Source organism: Daphnia pulicaria, chromosome 2 (genome assembly GCF_021234035.1).
Source record: "Daphnia pulicaria isolate SC F1-1A chromosome 2, SC_F0-13Bv2, whole genome shotgun sequence".
In the NCBI taxonomy this organism is placed as follows: domain Eukaryota; kingdom Metazoa; phylum Arthropoda; class Branchiopoda; order Diplostraca; family Daphniidae; genus Daphnia; species Daphnia pulicaria.
In genome coordinates, this window is record NC_060914.1 from 10,681,995 (window position 1) to 10,698,701 (window position 16,707).

A 16,707-nucleotide genomic window follows, 5' to 3' on the forward strand; every position below is an offset into this window, starting at 1 on the left:
CTTCGATTGAAGAAAACTAGCTTTTCCTTCTGCAGGTTGGCGTTGTTGGGGATGGGTCTACAACAACCAAATATTAAAAACAAAACAAAATGGATGTAACACGTCTCGTTCTCACCCAACCTCTTACACCACTGCATGCCAAGTTTTACGTAATGATCTCCGTGACCTTCGAGCGTGAAGGACATGCAAACTGGCCTTTCTTTCTGCAGGTTGACGTCGCTGGGGATGGGTCTACAACAACCAATATCAAAATTAATACATCAGAATGAATACATCAAAACGAATACCAAATGGTTGTGGCTTAAAACTCACTTTATACCAATTGACAACTGAGTCATTTGACTCGTTTCTTCAAACACATGATCAATCTAAATTCTTTTCATGATGTGCACACAGTTGAGCTTTGTTAGAAACCTCTTTTATCGGTCAATAAAAATAAGTTCTCAAAAGTTGCAAAAATGTTAAAAACTTACTACATGTCACAATATCCTAATGCCTGATGAAGACTATAGTCTAGATTAGATAAAAAATTGCATCCAATGAATAAAACAGATGAAAAATTATTTGAAATGCTGTTCAACCGCTGACCAGTCTATGCGCTGACATTGGATTTTAGTTTTTTCTCTGCCGCTCTTTAGGCCATCAGGCTGAGGAATAATAACAAGAGAATTTGAGAGTTTAACATGTTAACCATCACTGCAAAATTAAAGGTAAATAAGCTTACCAAGAGGTTGATAAAACTTAATGAAACTTGAGGATTAGTATCTCAACTTAGCAAATAGCAATTTCTAAATAAAACATTGTAGCATTGAATATAATCCTTCATTTAATATGGATCTCTGGAATGTGTTCAATATCTTTCTTTTCATCTACAAATATTTTCATCACACAGTGTTGAGTGTTCAGAACCAGTACTGTGCTTGCTGTCCCTTCATTTCCTTCGCTTTCTCCAAAATTCCAAATAAGAAATCTAAATAAATCACCGGAACTGCTGTCAGCATGATTCATCCTCTCAAATTAACTTAACAACCTTGGGTTCGTAAAAAACGGTAAAAACAACGAAACTCGAACATAAGAGTCAAACTTTACTCGACTTTACTTTCTACATTAGTTTTCCATGAATATAAACAATATCAATCACCATCTAGTGTTCACAATCGGCAATCAATTTGAATTGTGTACCGGAACTACTGAAAGTAAGATACGCTCTCAGGTTGACACCAAATCTGATCAGATATCACGAGGGTGAAATTGTTTGACGAGTTTATTTTTTAAATAATAATCCCAGAATTAAGACAATGGTATTGTTGGAAATTAGTATTTAGGGGAGGCAGTGGGAGTTTTGTACGCTGGAGTTTTGTAGACCTTAGTGCTGTAGGATGGAGTGCTGTAGGATGGAGTAGTGTAGGCTGGAGTAGTGTACTCTGGCTCTTTGTAGGCAGGGGTAGTATAGGCAGGGGTAGTATAGGCAGGGGTAGTATAGGCAGGTGTAGTATAGGCTGGAGTAGTATAGGCGGGAGCGACGTAAGCCGGTTTCTGGTATTCGGGAGCCTGGTAGGCAGGAGCGGCGTAGGAAGCAGAAGCTTTGGATTGGGGCTCCACGTATTCCGGGTACTTGGCTTCACCTTCGTATTTCACATCAGCGGTGTATCCGTTGGCGTCAGCCTTGTAGGTGACGATCTGGATGCGGCTGTCGGGGAGAACAACGCGGTAAGATCCGGTGACAACGTTGTAGTCAGATTTTTCGTTGTGCTCAAAGTCATTGTAAGATTCTTTATCCTGGACATCGTATCCGAAGCTGTAGGGTTGAGCGGCCTGAAAATGTTTTTTAATGGATGAAAATTAACTAATGCCATCTGAGTCATTTAATTGAATTTTACTTACGTATGTGACTTCTTCGTATTTAGGGGCCTCGTATTTGGGAGCCTCGTATTTAGGGGCCTCGTACTTTGGGGCTTCGTATTTAGGAGCCTCGTACTTTGGGGTTTCGTATTTAGGGGCCTCGTATTTGGGAGCTTCGTATTTAGGGGCCTCATACTTTGGGGCCTCGTATTTGGGAGCCTCGTATTTAGGAGCTTCGTATTTAGGAGCCTCATACTTTGGGGTTTCGTATTTAGGGGCCTCGTACTTTGGGGCTTCGTATTTAGGAGCCTCGTACTTTGTGGCTTCGTATTTAGGGGCCTCGTATTTAGGAGCCTCGTATTTAGGAGCCTCGTACTTTGGGGTTTCGTATTTAGGAGCCTCGTACTTTGGGGTTTCGTATTTAGGAGCCTCGTATTTAGGAGCATCATAGGAATTGGCAGCAGCAACAGTAAAGAGGGCAATGAGGACGAAGAACTGAAATTTAAGAATGAAATTACTATAGTTTACCGAAATCCTAGTTCTTGTCTTTATCTGATTAATATTTTTGCCTTTATCTATTTAGTCTTTACATCAAATGAATAGAAAGGAAAGGTAAACTAAAATTATATTTTTTTAAATGACTTAAGTTACGATTTTTACCTTCATTTTGGAGGAGTAGGTGACTTGTTTGAAACAGCTAGATAACTGATGCTTTAATACTGATTCGTTCGCGATTTTATAGCAAACAAGAGCGATAGCTAACGGCAATGTGGGAGGGGACGTTTCGGGCTAAATCGGTGTAGAGCGAAAGTAAATGTGTAACTCGGTTACATAACACAGAAAGGTAACCGTAATCTAAAAATACCAAACTATCGAAAAATAAATAAGAGTATTCTTCAGGGCACGGAACGATTCCTTATCTTTTACTATAAATTTAAAAAAAAGGGGGGGGGGGGCGGTAGGATTTTCTTATTTCGTTATAAACCTTTCCTTTTTATTTATTTTCGTATTGTTATTTATGGTCGGCTGTGAATCCTAAAATGATGAGTCCATCTAGAAACAATGCCTAACAGAGACATTCTTATTTTAGGGTAAGTTTTCAGATCCTTAATTCAATTCTAATGTTCTCATAACGCGTCTTAACGAGTACAATTTAGGCGCACCCACAATTCAAGGGCATTTGAAAATGAAATACATCCTTCTACTAGCTACAGTATGTTGCTAAGAGCTATAAAGCCAATAGGCAATAGCTTATTCAAAATCCGGTCAGTGTCGCAAGTCGTGGGATTCCATATCTCATCAAACCACGCCCAAAGCGGGACTATCACTTCCATTTGAATGAATGACTCCAATCCAGTAAATTGTATTGAATCACCTTGTACGTACGTCACTTTTACTAGAAAGTCTATCAAGTAGGTCATCTTACGGGAGTATGTGAAGAACAAGTTAAAATTTATCTACTGTTTCCTGACGACAGGGGAATTAATAATTCGGACCTTGGTGCCTCAATCATTCTCATGATTCATAACATTTAAATGATTACATACAAACTTTCTTCTTTTCTAACCTCTCTCTTGTCCCTACAACTTTTTTCTTCGGCATTACTTCATTTAGCAAAACTTAATGACGACGGTAGGGAAAAGCAACACAGATTAAAAAATAAAACGAAAAAATAATAGTGCCATAAAATGCAATAAAATAAACGAAGGAACTGAATTATCAATGAATTCGTCCCAATTCCCTGATAAAATTACACTTCCTATAAGTAACCCTATTTTAAAAGCTTTTGTAACACAGTTGATCAAAATTCGACCAAAGATGATTTCTATGTACTTGAGCAAGTTATTTGGAAAGGAGCTTCTGGATTACTTACAATTATTAAGGCAACGTTACAAGTTGACGCCCGCAAGTAGAAGTATATCCACGTTGATTAAGTAAAGGTCTTTACTTCAGTTATTCTGCTTGTCACTTCTTGTGCAGGATCAATTTCCTTCCAGAGCACCTAGTATTCTTGGGAATCGGGAGAAATAACAGGGCCTGACGTCCATTCGCAATAATACGCTGCCTAAAATAAAGAAAAGAAATGCCATTCAGTGTTTCTTCCGACCTTGGTAAGTCCATCCTGGGCATCGAGAATGAAAAGGTATCGGAACAAACTGGACTTCATTGGCGAATCCTGCTCAAAACTGTTTTGAAGGCAGACTCAGTGAGAGAGCAATCATGATGGACAAATCGAGCAAGTTGCAAGTTCTCTAGTATAATCCGGTTTAATACAACTACAAGAAATGTTTTATTCTTTAAAGAGAAACATACCGTGTTCGCGTCGAACCGTAAGGCGATGGTTGAAGGTGTTGTCGGAAGGTGTTGGCGAAATGCTTCACGAGACGCGGTTTGCGGATGATCCAAATTGATGACGATTCTGAAACCACCATGGTGGAACCAAGAACATAAATAAATGTTAGGGTACTTCAAATTGCTTAAATTAAACCTCCATACCACAATTGATTTCTCAGACTCCTACGCACTTCAGGATGACCTTCTCGATTAAGAAACGAATCCCTGGTGAAATCTGTCTCGAGTAGAACGAGTTGGATCTCTTGATAAAACTTTATAGTGAGGCCAACTGGGTAATGGAACTTGTAATGGAAAAATTCCATTTAAAATCCCTGTGAAAAATATTTCATAAAAATAAATTAAGTAAAATTTCCGTAATTACTGTGGACAGTTTAAGTTCAACGTTAATACTTGTGCAAGATTTGGGTTATTTAGGAATGTAGGGCGGAGAATAGCTTACCGGGATAATCATTCTGTCAATCTCAATAATCCTTCTGGCATTGGGGATAATGCTGTCGGAATCCCTGAAACGCCAAGGAAACTCACACGTCAGAAACGTTTTGGCTTCTCCTTAATAATAAAGAAAATTCATAAATAATTTAAATACATTGGCTTGAAATGAATTTCAACCGTTACATACAAGGAAATGTTACAGTTGGGAGAAAGAGTTGGGAGAAAGAGGACGGAGTTTAAGGGCTTCAATCAAGTGGATGTGAGCACCCAGAGGACCGTTGCAGGGATGGCTGACAGTGGGCAGGGAAGAAGGGGTTAAGAGGAAATTCAGAAAAGGGAATCGTTGTTGGCATGTCAAACCAAATTGTCTTTAAAAAAAAGAACATGCCCTTAACGAAGTTGAGGGAGGTCCCGATTTCCCCCATTCCGAGCGGCGATCGAGGGAAAAATAACACACCACAGATTTAACATCAAAGGTGCATTTCATATGGAGTCAATTATTCTTCTAGCTAAAAAACAAACAACTTCTTTCATGCTTACAAATATTATCATTTCAAATCATCAGAGGCCTCAGTCCAAGTGTCCAAAAGGTTAAGTCCAAGTCCAATTGTTTTGGGTTCAAAGAATGAATTTCACTCTGCAGTGGAACATGAGGAATACGAAATCCGAATCACTGCTACAAAATATATTATGAAAACCAGTTGACAATTTTTGCAAATAAGTAGGACTATTCAAACGGTTTTGGGGGTTAAAAGCCTGTTAGCTGTTACCTTTAAGAAAAAAAAGATACCACTAACACAGCACTGTAGGTGTGGCAATCCATTTCTTATCAGGGACTTTTCAAAACTGATGAAAAAGTTGTCAAAGGGAAACGTTTGAAGTTAGCTGGCATTAACTGAACTTTTCCCACAAAGTAATGCAAAATGAAACACGTGGCGCTCAACTGCGCTCATCTATACTATTTCGTATTTCCCGAAAAGAAAAGAAAAAAATCATTTGAAACATGTCGTTATTAAGTATAAAACCATAAAACTAGTCCGGCTCACCATTGATATGAATTAAATAAGGTGGACTAATTGTCCGAAGTAAATTCTAATCAAGAACGATTTGTTGAACAAAAACATACCATGGTATAGGAGTTTAAGGTCAGCGGAGAGAGAGAGAAGAGAGAGATTGCATCGTCACCTAGTAGCTTCCTTGACCGTCCCGTTACCCTCCTTCACCATAGTCCGGCACGTTGATAATTTGTTCTCTAACGCCTGAAAATAAAAGAATAACAAAAGGGACGCCATTAGAAATCGTGAAGTTCCCAATCACAAGCCGTCGAGTTTGTTAAGTGAAAAGAGCCTGTTAAATTCGAATTTTGATCCAGATTAATTCAAGCCAGCTAGAGAGGCATTAGATCGGCTAGCAAAACTTTTGCTAAAAGGGGGACGTACAAGTGGAGGGGAGGACGGCATTGAAGGGGATCTCTCACACACAGAGAGTTGGGGTTCGTTTTGGCACCTGGGAAAGAGTGGGTAGTAAACTCCAGGTGATGGATTTTGGACGTTGCTGAGCTGCTGCCTTAAACACTACACATATTGATTTCAATGACAATCAGAATTTCACCCAAATAAAATGTATAAAATGAAATAAAAAACAAAATGTCACGAAATGTGTTATCTTACCCCAACTCGTCGAAGCAAATCTCCAACAATGTTCAAGGCGAAATGCCGGGCTGCCTGAGTGATTCCCGTGTCGGTCACTGCCAATGCTGATAAAAGAAAACAATTACGTTAAAATAAATTTTAGGGAGGGAGAATGTTGACTTTATAAAAGAAACAAGAATAATTTTTCCAAGTTTTGTTTACGTTTGAGGGGCACGCTGGAGGGCAGTTTGTTGTTGTTATTGCTGGCAGGGTAGGCCAGCGGCGATTTCGTCGGATCCGATTTTTCGTTTTCGTCTACAACGGCTTTCTCTTGCTTTTCGTTGTCCGGTGTCTCGTGAATGGCCTTCTGCCAAACCTGAAGTTCTTGCTTCAAATCTAAAATTGGGAATTGGTTGAAGAAAAAGAAATCGTTTAGAATGCGGATTCATCACATGATACCCTGCCCTCGACCCATATGTTTTATTCAATGTCAGATTACGACACAATGGCATCCAATTCCAAAAAAGGAACCTTGAATGTCTTCTTTCAATTCAAATTAATTTGTAATAAGAAGAACATTTCCGTCAGTCTTTCAACCTTTACGCCCGACATCAACAGGTTTACCTTTAAGAACATTGTACATGTTGAATGTTACTCAGCTTCTGGAATCTGGACATGGTGGACAGCATGGTTTCCAAATTTATTTAGATCCAAGATTCATCTACAAATAAATGGCATTTAATACTTTTGTTTACGTCACAACTTCACATTTAAAAAAAATTATTATGTTCACCATCTCCAACCAATACCAAATAATAATACATCTACCAAGCATTCACGCATCCCAGCAGCAGCAGCACAGCAGCAGCACAGCAGCAGCACAGCAGCAGCACAGCAATCAGCACCCCTCTCACTACCTCCTCATTGGGCAGCATCTCCATTGACAGCTTGAACATAATATGTTCATCACAACCTACAGAGAAAAAGACAGATTTAGCTTCGTAAAGGAATAGATATACATCACAGGCAAGATACATTGAAAAATGGCAGGAATGAAGTAACAATCTCATATCTTTCTTCAAAATTTCTTTAGCATTGCAATTTTCTTAAAGTTAGACAGACAGAAATATAGTTACGACAAACAGAAACTGAATTGTGTATAACACACATTTTTTAAGCAGATAAAGAAATTTATCCATGTCTTACTGTACATCAATAAATATTCAACATACCATCTTTTTTATTAACCTTCTCTGCATAGAGAGAGACGTACAGGAAGCATCGAAGCAAGATATTTCGGTAACATGGTCAGCAGTTTCACGCCACGTGATCGGCACTACGTCTTGGCCAGATCGAAGGCTAGAAAAACTTTAACATTAACAAAAGGATGTGTAAACATATCTTCTAAACATTCAGAAATTTTAATGAACATAAAGCAAATTTACCTTTGTGATATTTATCGGACTGTGTTGGTCGCTGGCTTTATTTGCTACCCAACTCCTACCGTTTAGGTTGCCGTTCAAATAAAGGCCGACTCCGAGTCGAAGTTTGTAGGAAGATGAGAACGGGAATTGGGCCAACCCCGTAAAAGAAAAGAAATATCGTCCCTCTTGAGGCGCAGTGAAGATTCCGGAAGTTGAGTTGATTGCGTCTCTGACGTTCGCCATGGCAATCTCAAATGGAATTGGAATATCCGTTGTAGCGAAAGTCGTGTTTTTCTGAATGTAAAAAAAAGCTGACACTGACATTCCAATGAATTTCTTGAAATCTACAATAAAATTTTGGTAATTAGACTAGACACGTTATAGGCCAATCGCAATTTAAAATAGTGTCATACCTGGATTGTTTTGAAATGTTTTAAAATCGCAGTCGAACTGGTCTGATGTATCAGTTCCCATAACTGCCGAGCGCAACCCATTCAACTCGTGTTCCATGCGCCAATGATCCCCAGATGAAGTCGGTATTTCATCGACAGCCACTTGTCCTGTACACTCAAATCGTCCGAGGGTGTGTTGACTGGTCGAATTTGCCGTTAAGGTCCCACCGAAGTTCAGTCGTGTGATCGGCAGGATATTTTTGTCCGTGATGACTCCTACAATAATAATAAAATAATCCTGTCATTCCTGTCTCACGGTTAATACCTTGACCATGATAATTACCAATATCTGTTAGCGGTGTTGGTAGACTCGAATCGCAATTGCAAGCAGCAAGGTCTTCAACACAATTGCGTTCTATTCCGCACTGACATGTGTGGACGTTACTCTTTCTGCCGGACCAAAAGTAATGCGGATTACCGTCGTTATCATTCCACCAGGAAAACATGATGCCGTAGATCTGCAACGGAGCACTGGTACAATCATACTGCATTCAATAATTGATTAAGCATTTTATCTTGAAACTGTATGTCAATGATATTTGATTACCCTGATTGACTGGTGGCATTCATCTGATAACTGGGCTAATGCCGACATTTGTCCACTTGTCGCTGAATATTTAATTAATCTCGAATAACATCCGGGATCACTGCAATGTGAAACGGATATCCTGGATTCGCTGTCGTGCAAAATAGCAGTCGAACCTTAAAATCCGTTGAGAATAAACTTTTTTTAAAGTCGAATATTTCTGTTTAGTACCTGTTGTCATGTTACAGAAGGCGACGATTGGGTCTTCGCCGACGCCTTGACCGTCCGGATCGATCCAGTACATGCCGGAAGTTTGGGACGGATGAGCTACGCGAATATCGTGACAAGTTCTAGGTATGGAACTTTTTTCTCTTGATTGGCGGCTAATTTCAGTATTCTGCGGAACGGATTTGTTAGTTGTAGGGCATTTTCTCTGTTGTAAGTCATGTGAAAACAATTCCAGCTGTTCTATTCTTCGTTCCAGTGCTTCCAGTTGGTGAATCTTCGCAGCTATAATTTCCTAGACAATGAAATAAAATTAAAGTATGAATATTAAGTTGCCGAGTTAAATTCAATAGCTACATGAAAATGAAATGATTTCTCACATATTTTGTTCTCATTTGTTGCAGTTGGTCCTCCAAATCAAAACCGACAACGGCATTCATCCACAATACGGAAATCTGCATAAATGCAGCTATTGCGGCGACCCGGACCATGTTATCTTGACGTCGTCCACAATTGGAGTGTTATCCTGGCATGAATGGGACGCCACCATTTATAGACAATAAGCCCAGCAGCAAACAGTTTGTAGAGTGCTGGGTTTTTTCTTTAAAATATTTTGGAGAAAGTCAAATTTGTTCCTATTGGGGAAAGGGGTTCCCCCTCATAAAAATAACTTAGTTTATTGTCGTAACTAAAAAGATTGTTATAAAATTATATGGGGCGTCGCATTAGCGGTCGGATTACTTGGGTATAACGATGCATCGAATTTTCGGGAGACGTTATACCAATTCATTAAAAAAAAAAACCCAATTTTTTTTTTTACAACTGCAATATAATACGATTTTTATTGCTATAGTATGCCTTACGGGCTCCATCAGAAAAGTCTAGGGTTCTGAGAAGAATTTCTATTGAATAAGGTATAGGGAGTTGGGTTCCGGGCTGGCAACCGTGTATAAAACGCAAATATGTTATGGATGGAAGGTCAAGTTATTTTGTAGGGGGAAAGCTATTATAATAAACTCAAGCAAGAAGTATAAACTCATTCGATTGTTGGCTGCAAGAGAATATTTCGTTTCGCTATAACGGGTAAAATCCGTTACGCAGGCCGGAATTTCAGGACAGATCGATAACTAGGTACTCAACTGTGCACGTTCCGGATACGACGCTCCTTCCTAAAAAAAAATCTCTTCCCACATATAAATCTCTGCCGTGATAATGTCTGGGACATTTGAAAATGGGTGAATTGCGGAGACACAAATCATGTTGTCTTAGTCTCCATTTGATTGCGGTACAACGTGTTTTATACAGAAAAAGGCTGGAAACGAGCAGCTCATCGAGCTACGGGTTTTCCCATTGTCCTGTGGGGAATTCCGAGATTGGAAATACCCAATCGACGGGAAATTATAATGGGTTTCCCCATTTTAAATGTCTTGTTTTAAGGGTTACAATTCGATAAGTTTCTTTTAATTTGTCTACGCTATGACTCAATAGGAGTCCTTGAAGCTAGATAACTTTTAAGCATTTTATATGCCACCTGTTCACCTGTTTTTGTGTGAAGTGGGTCAGTACTACACCACATAGTAAGACATTACGGCATTTTTTCCTGATGCAGCCAACCCGTAAAATGAGGAAAGTTGTCAGGATGCACAACTGATGAAAGCAAGTGTGGTCTGGATAACCACAATTATTTTCCCGTAAATTTGCCTTGATATTCAAGGGAATAATCTCGTCAACCCATACTATCACCCGTACTTTTAGTTGGTCATTCAAATACACAAACGTAAAAACAGCTGCGAAGTGCGCAGTTGTTGCGGTTTTAAACCTTTTACACGGAATGGACGCAACTATTCACATAGTTGATAAGCTTTCGTGCTCTTCACAGCGAGATGAGTTCATGAGTACGCTCCGTTTAAATAAATTAAAAAAATTCTAAAGCTATCATATTTTTTTTTTTTAATTCACGTTCGGCTGTGAAAAAGAACCCTACTTTTACAAAACAGCTATCCTGAAAAGATTTAGACTTATTAAGAATAGATTAAAAAGGTCCCAACGAGACTCGAACTCGTGATCTCCTGCTTACTAGGCAGGCGCTTTGCCATCTAAGCCATGAGACCGTGCAGATCGCGCGTGCAGTATCGGTACTGAAACTTAAACGCTTTGGATTTTAACGCTGAAGGGCCATCTCATATAGCAGCAATGCTATTCATTTTATCGTGAAGAAATGCCGGAAATAATTTCTTATTAGTCACGCATCCCTACTTCCGATTTGTGTTGGGGAAACCCATTTCCCGGAAGCGTCTGATGCGTCGATGTATTTATGCATCGATGCATCAGACTTCATTCCATCGATCTGATGTGCTTAACTAACTTTTGTTTGCGAGATGGATGGAAATGTTTAGGGCCCATTAGCTAAAGCCGAATTCTTTTCCCACCAATTAACGAGGAAGTGCCAGTCTTGTTGCACTTTGCTTCAAGTGTTTAAAATTCAAATATTTCCGAATGTGTTGGTTTACCCAGAGAAAAAGTTGTGAGTTATTTCTATCATAATTTTTTTAATTCACGTTCGCTTGTGAAAATATATGCTACTTTAAATAAAGCTATTCTATTCAGATTTCGATTGGTTTAGAAAAGGTTAATAATTACCTCAGCAAGTGCTCGTCGTAGATGCGGCCGTCGTTTTTGTCGGCGTAGAATACCTGGTCAAGCCCCAACAATCGAATGAATTAGTTGCCGTTCTAATCAGCAGGTAACTACCTAGCTACTACCTTAGCCATCTGAAAGCATATCTTCTTTCGTCCGGAGAGCACGCCGCACTGGAGTCTGTTCACGTTCACACGTGGTGGCCGCTTCGGAATTGATCGTCGTGCCGATGCTGACTGTGCTCAAACTACGACCAGAGGACGGCTAACGCAAAACTACTTTTTGTCTTTTGACGTCAATGACGGTCGCTGCCAGATCTGGATCGTGAAAGGCTGGATACCTGAGACAGGAGGAGGGATTCCAAAACGGCGTTGTTATTGTTTTTCCGGCCGCCTTGCTCGTCCGCTGCCTCGTGGCTTTGCTCATCCCGGCTTGACAGTTTTTCGGAATTTCGTTGTTGTCGTCAATCTTCGACTCAATTTCAAACAGGACTCCATTGGACACGACGTTGGAAGTGTTATTGAGGATGAGCAATTCGGATTTCTCAAGTTTCTGGCCAATCATTTGATTCTCCTTGACGGTTTCTGGCATCTGTTAAAAGGTACAAATGTAACGGTTATAAAAAAATAAAAGTTGTTGAAAAATTTAACCTCAAGAATTTTTCTGCGGTTTGGAAAGAATTCTTCTATATTTTCGAACAGAATACCGTCGTCGCCTTCGAAGTCAGTCGTCTGTCACATCATCAACTTAATAGTTTAGGAGATGATATGGATAGAGAATAATTTAATATTTTCTTGCCACCAATTTTATTGGGAAGATATGTTTGCTGGCCAAATTTGGCTCGTGCTTCAAAACTAGCTTTGCAAAAACAGGGTTTAGTAGTCTTAGTGCTTGTCGGTAAGTCGTACACACTTATAAACACATAACCTACATCACTGCCTACTGCAGTTATCCGTATCAACTTCAAGTGGTGGTGAACAACTGTGTAACCTAGATTAAGAGGAAAAATAAAAAGATTAATGTTGTGTAGTAGTAATTTAGTAAATGTCAAAAAAATTTGTTAGACACAGGATTACAAACAATTAAATAAATATTTTCTTACCACTAGTTTAATTGGAAACTTGATGTTTGGCCGAATGGTGCTCATTCTTCAAAACAGCTTTGAAAACACAGTATTCAAGGGTACCAGTGCTTGTCGTTACAAAAACACACTTATAAACACACAGCCTACTGCTACTGTATGTATCATCATCTTCAAAATAGTGGTATTCAATTCACTGTGCAACCTAAATTAAAAGAGGAGATTATAATAACATATCTATGTTTTACTATCTATGCAGTAAAAGTAAACAAAATATGAAACCAACTCGAATAAATTCTCTAATCCTCAGTCTGTGAATTGAAACAGAGCAGCAATTTAGCTCCATCTGTCAAAAACGTCATAATAACAAAAGCATTGAAGTAAACAATATTTTAAGCTTCTGCGTTTTGTCAAGGACTACTTGCGGGTGCGGCTCTATGGTGTTCAACATTTCTTGACTTGATTCTTTGTTTCAATCACGTGTGTGGCTGTGGCGGAGCGCGGAGGGCACGGATAGCTAAGGCATAATGCCATATAATCAAGACGATACAAAGGAACATAAATAGCATACAACGACTTATTTTACAAATTCTCCAAACAATCAAAAAATTCAATGGCGTAATTTTTATTCAACACTATTTAATGGTTTATCATCAGTAGAGACTACGTGTACCGGTGTACGTGACGTCGTGACTACATGGGTATTTTTGTTCTTTTGGTAAATTTTGGCTTATGGTTCTTTGTCAGACGAACTTTTATCTTCTCGAAAACTAGAAGCAGTGTTAATTTATTAAACTCCCTTAAGATAATTTCAGTTTTGTAGTCCACACTTTCGAAACATACATGGAAAAATACATGGAACTCAATTACAAGTAACAAGCTTACAACACAGGAAGTTACCGGAAGTTGGTTGTCAAGCCATAAAATTTTTAGGTACACTCGTCGTGTCTTAAAGATCAACGAAACAACGACTAAAAGAAATGGGGGTTAACAGTTAACTAACCGATGTTGGGAGAAAATGAACATACAAAAATGAGACAAACAATGAGAATGAAAAATTTCGAACATTCTTAAAAATAAATTGATTCGTCTTCACTCTCATCCAAAACATAACGAATGGCAAATAGCTGTCTTTTAACTTCAGAATTCAAAAAATGGTCCGACAATTCCACACATAAGGCCCCTTTCCATAGTTCACCAGTACCCACCTTGATTGTTTTGAACATCATTACATTCTTCCATTCTTCCTTATTAGCCAGATACACTCCCTTTAATCGGCATCGAATGCCGAATGATGGTCTTTTGAAATGGATCAAGCCGGCAACTGGCGCAAAAATATCGGAACAATTTACTGTGACTTGAGTACCATAGTCAACCAGAAGAACAACGAATCTCAACCCAATTTCTTTAACAACCTGAACTCTAAAGAAGCTGTTAGCATATTTGGCAACCCCATAAAGATTTAGGCATTTATTAAATGACAAATGCATCAAGGGCGGGTTTCTGATGGACGAATAAACAAGTTTAAGCTCACCTATGACGTCACCGAACCAGGAGTCTTCCGATTCTTCCAAGTGACCGAAAAAAAATCCTTCTTCCTCGGCTGAAACGATGAAGAGACATTCTTCACCAGATATCTTTGCATGGTCGATCTGAAATGAAAACAAATTGATAAAATACAAAGACCAATACAATTGGGTGTGATTTAATACCTGCGAGACTCTCACTGGGTTAGTAGCATGGCGAACGTGGGGCAATGAAATTTTGTTGTTAAATTGAGAGTTAAGACTGTCGAGAATACTGCGGCCATTTTTATCATGAAGAAAAATGTTTGGGATTCCAGTGGGTCCAACTTCTTCAACTTCGGCAACAAGATTTGGGGATGACTTTACTAAAGAGATAAATGCGTCATTCAACCCCACGAGGTTCTTGGCAGCATCTTCAATGCCGAACAAAGAGGCACGATAAGCAAGCACATCCAGGTTCAGCATCATTTGTGGAATTTCATAAATCAAATCGAGTTCAACGGGCGCCTCGATGCCGATGTCGACAAAATTGACGATACACACACAATTTCCCCCAAAATGGCTAATGGCCATTATGGTTCCTCGATAAATTAGATTATCGTGGGGAAAGAGTGCCAGGCAAATCATTCCTGGCTTTGGTTCCCCGACAAAGGAAGTAAGAGCTACGGAGTTGATAAGTTTGCGTAGTTTCAAGTGGTTCTGATTTTCTTTCTTCAACTGCAAGTAAAAGAGGAACGGTCCGTCGGGCATATTTGTGATAAGTACTTCATAGCGTTTCTTGAGAATCAGATTTCTTGTCGGGTAGGTCCGAAGAGTGCAAGGACTACGGTAGACAACCACTGTGGATGAGGAAGCCGAACAGGCAAAGGAAGAACCGTAATGCTGACCGGATACTGACGGGATAAACGACGCTGAAACTGTTGAGGAATTGATCGTCGTGCCGATGCTGACTGTGCTCAAACTACGACCAGAGGACGGCATGGAGTGCGTAACTACTTCGACCAGTTCAACGTCAATGACGGAATCGCTAATGCGGCTACACCGGCTTCCCATCGTTCCAGTCCTGGAAATAAATAATAAGACAGAAGTTAGAAAATGGAATTGTTGGTTGAATTGCTTTTTAACCGTTTTTTTTTTACCCAGATGTGCTTTCGATATCGGAAAAATCAAGAGTCCGTTCGAGGAAGACGGAATCGGATGTGCTGGGGATACTGGTTCCACCCGTTCCGGTTCCGGAATCCCCCGTTGCGTCGCCCTTCACCTTCCTGTTGGGACTCAGAATCGACTCGTCGTCTTCTTCTTCCTCTTCGACTTCTTTGACTGGATCGGTTTTCTCAATCTTGGGACTTGGTGATCGCGATCGTTCCTTGGGCGGCAATGTCGAAACAATTTCAGGCGACGACACGACATCCGACAGGGAAAAAGAGACATCATCTGTTGCTTCTTGTGTGGTGCCTGGAAAATTTGCTTCTAAAATGTTTATTTTAAAAGTCAAATATTTTGCGGAGTAGATAAATGATCCCACCTTCGACAGTGATAGAAGTGTGAATTACGGAAGTGTCTTCTCGACTTTCTGACAAACTGCTACGGTCGCTGCCAGAGCTGGATCGTGAAAGGCTGGATACCTGAGACAAATTACAAGAAACATCGCTACGGGATTCCAAAACGGCGTTGTTATTGTTTTGCCGGCCGCCTTGCTCGTCCGCTGCTTCGTTGCTTTGCTGTTCCGGTTCGTCCGGCTTGACTGTTTGGGGGGTTTCGTTGTTGTCGTCATTCTTCGACTCGATTTCAATTGGGACACCATTGGACACGACGCTGGAAGTGTTATTGAGGATGAGCATTTTGGATTCGTCAAGTTTCTGGCCAATCATTTGACTCTCCTCGTCGGTTTCTGCTTTGTCCTCTGTGACGTTGACGACGCTCACGAAACGCTCAACAGGTGGATTGGGTTGGGTTTCGTAGGGAAGTGAATCGTCCGTCGAGGATTTGCAGTCGTCAAAGTTGATGCTCAATTGTTCAGTCTGCTGAAGCGTCACTGAAGGGTTCGCGTCCTGGCAGACCTGGACGACTGGACTAATTACAGTGACCGTGACGCTGGGCGGAGGCGTAGAAGGTTTTTGAGCGACATTGTCATAGATTGGAGAAAACGTAGTGGGCTCCTCATAATCAGGCGGTATGGGTTCAGATACAGGGGATGCAAGGCGTTTGCTCGGGCTAGATACTGGCTGGGGTTGTTGTTGTTGTGGTGGTGATGGTACGGTTTCCGGCGATTGGAAGACCAGCGTAGGCGGCTCAGAGCCTTTTAAACGCTTTTTAGGAGGTCCATCAGGGGTGACGACGGAATTTTTACGGCTATCGGCTTCACTAAGAACTGAGATAGTAAAACCATCGCTGGATTCGGTTGCATGTGTATCATCAACATCAACGTCCGTACGTCCAACGTCAGGATCTGGCATCTGTGAGAGCAAAAATGTAATGGTTGTTCAATATCAGTCATTATTGTAAAATGTAACCTCAAGAATTTTTTGATGATTCGGCAAGGCTTCTTCCATATCTTTGAACAGAATGCCTCCGTC

The 16,707-nt window shown here is 40.1% G+C and overlaps 2 protein-coding genes and 1 long non-coding RNA gene across 3 annotated transcripts; all 3 read right to left on the minus strand.

Annotated features, from left to right (window-relative positions):
* Nucleotides 1–1,246: 1,246 nt before the first annotated feature.
* Nucleotides 1,247–6,903, minus strand: LOC124327725 (adhesive plaque matrix protein-like). The gene is made up of 7 exons (XM_046786723.1): nucleotides 6,885–6,903; nucleotides 6,483–6,656; nucleotides 6,300–6,385; nucleotides 2,503–2,631; nucleotides 2,212–2,337; nucleotides 1,885–2,151; nucleotides 1,247–1,815 (listed from the first exon to the last, which is right to left on the minus strand). The coding sequence occupies exons 1-7, from the start codon at nucleotides 6,901–6,903 to the stop codon at nucleotides 1,315–1,317; spliced, it is 1,302 nt and encodes a 433-aa protein (XP_046642679.1). The 3' UTR covers nucleotides 1,247–1,314.
* Nucleotides 6,904–7,119: 216 nt separating this feature from the next.
* On the minus strand, nucleotides 7,120–7,724 carry LOC124326751. Its single transcript, XR_006915780.1, has 3 exons — nucleotides 7,706–7,724; nucleotides 7,493–7,628; nucleotides 7,120–7,233 (listed from the first exon to the last, which is right to left on the minus strand). It is a non-coding gene; the product is annotated as an uncharacterized LOC124326751 (long non-coding RNA).
* LOC124327726 (contactin-associated protein-like 4) lies at nucleotides 7,620–11,735 on the minus strand. The gene is made up of 7 exons (XM_046786724.1): nucleotides 9,268–11,735; nucleotides 8,894–9,182; nucleotides 8,684–8,838; nucleotides 8,420–8,621; nucleotides 8,098–8,352; nucleotides 7,706–8,028; nucleotides 7,620–7,628 (listed from the first exon to the last, which is right to left on the minus strand). The coding sequence occupies exons 1-7, from the start codon at nucleotides 9,376–9,378 to the stop codon at nucleotides 7,620–7,622; spliced, it is 1,344 nt and encodes a 447-aa protein (XP_046642680.1). The 5' UTR covers nucleotides 9,379–11,735.
* Between the last annotated feature and the right edge of the window lie 4,972 nt (nucleotides 11,736–16,707).

What these genes read in the sequence shown, in the direction of transcription:
- LOC124327726 (XM_046786724.1), bottom strand. Translation starts at nt 9,378, where the DNA reads ATGGTCCGGGTCGCCGCAATAGCTGCATTTATGCAGATTTCCGTATTG. An exon ending in CTTCTGTAACATGACAACAG is followed by an intron (nt 8,839 to 8,893) that starts GTACTAAACAGA and finishes ACGGATTTTAAG; the next exon opens with GTTCGACTGCTATTTTGCAC. An exon ending in AACACCGCTAACAGATATTG is followed by an intron (nt 8,353 to 8,419) that starts GTAATTATCATG and finishes TTATTATTGTAG; the next exon opens with GAGTCATCACGGACAAAAAT.
- LOC124327725 (XM_046786723.1), bottom strand. An exon ending in ATTTGCTTCGACGAGTTGGG is followed by an intron (nt 2,632 to 6,299) that starts GTAAGATAACAC and finishes ACACCGATTTAG; the next exon opens with CCCGAAACGTCCCCTCCCAC. An exon ending in CCTACTCCTCCAAAATGAAG is followed by an intron (nt 2,338 to 2,502) that starts GTAAAAATCGTA and finishes CTTAAATTTCAG; the next exon opens with TTCTTCGTCCTCATTGCCCT.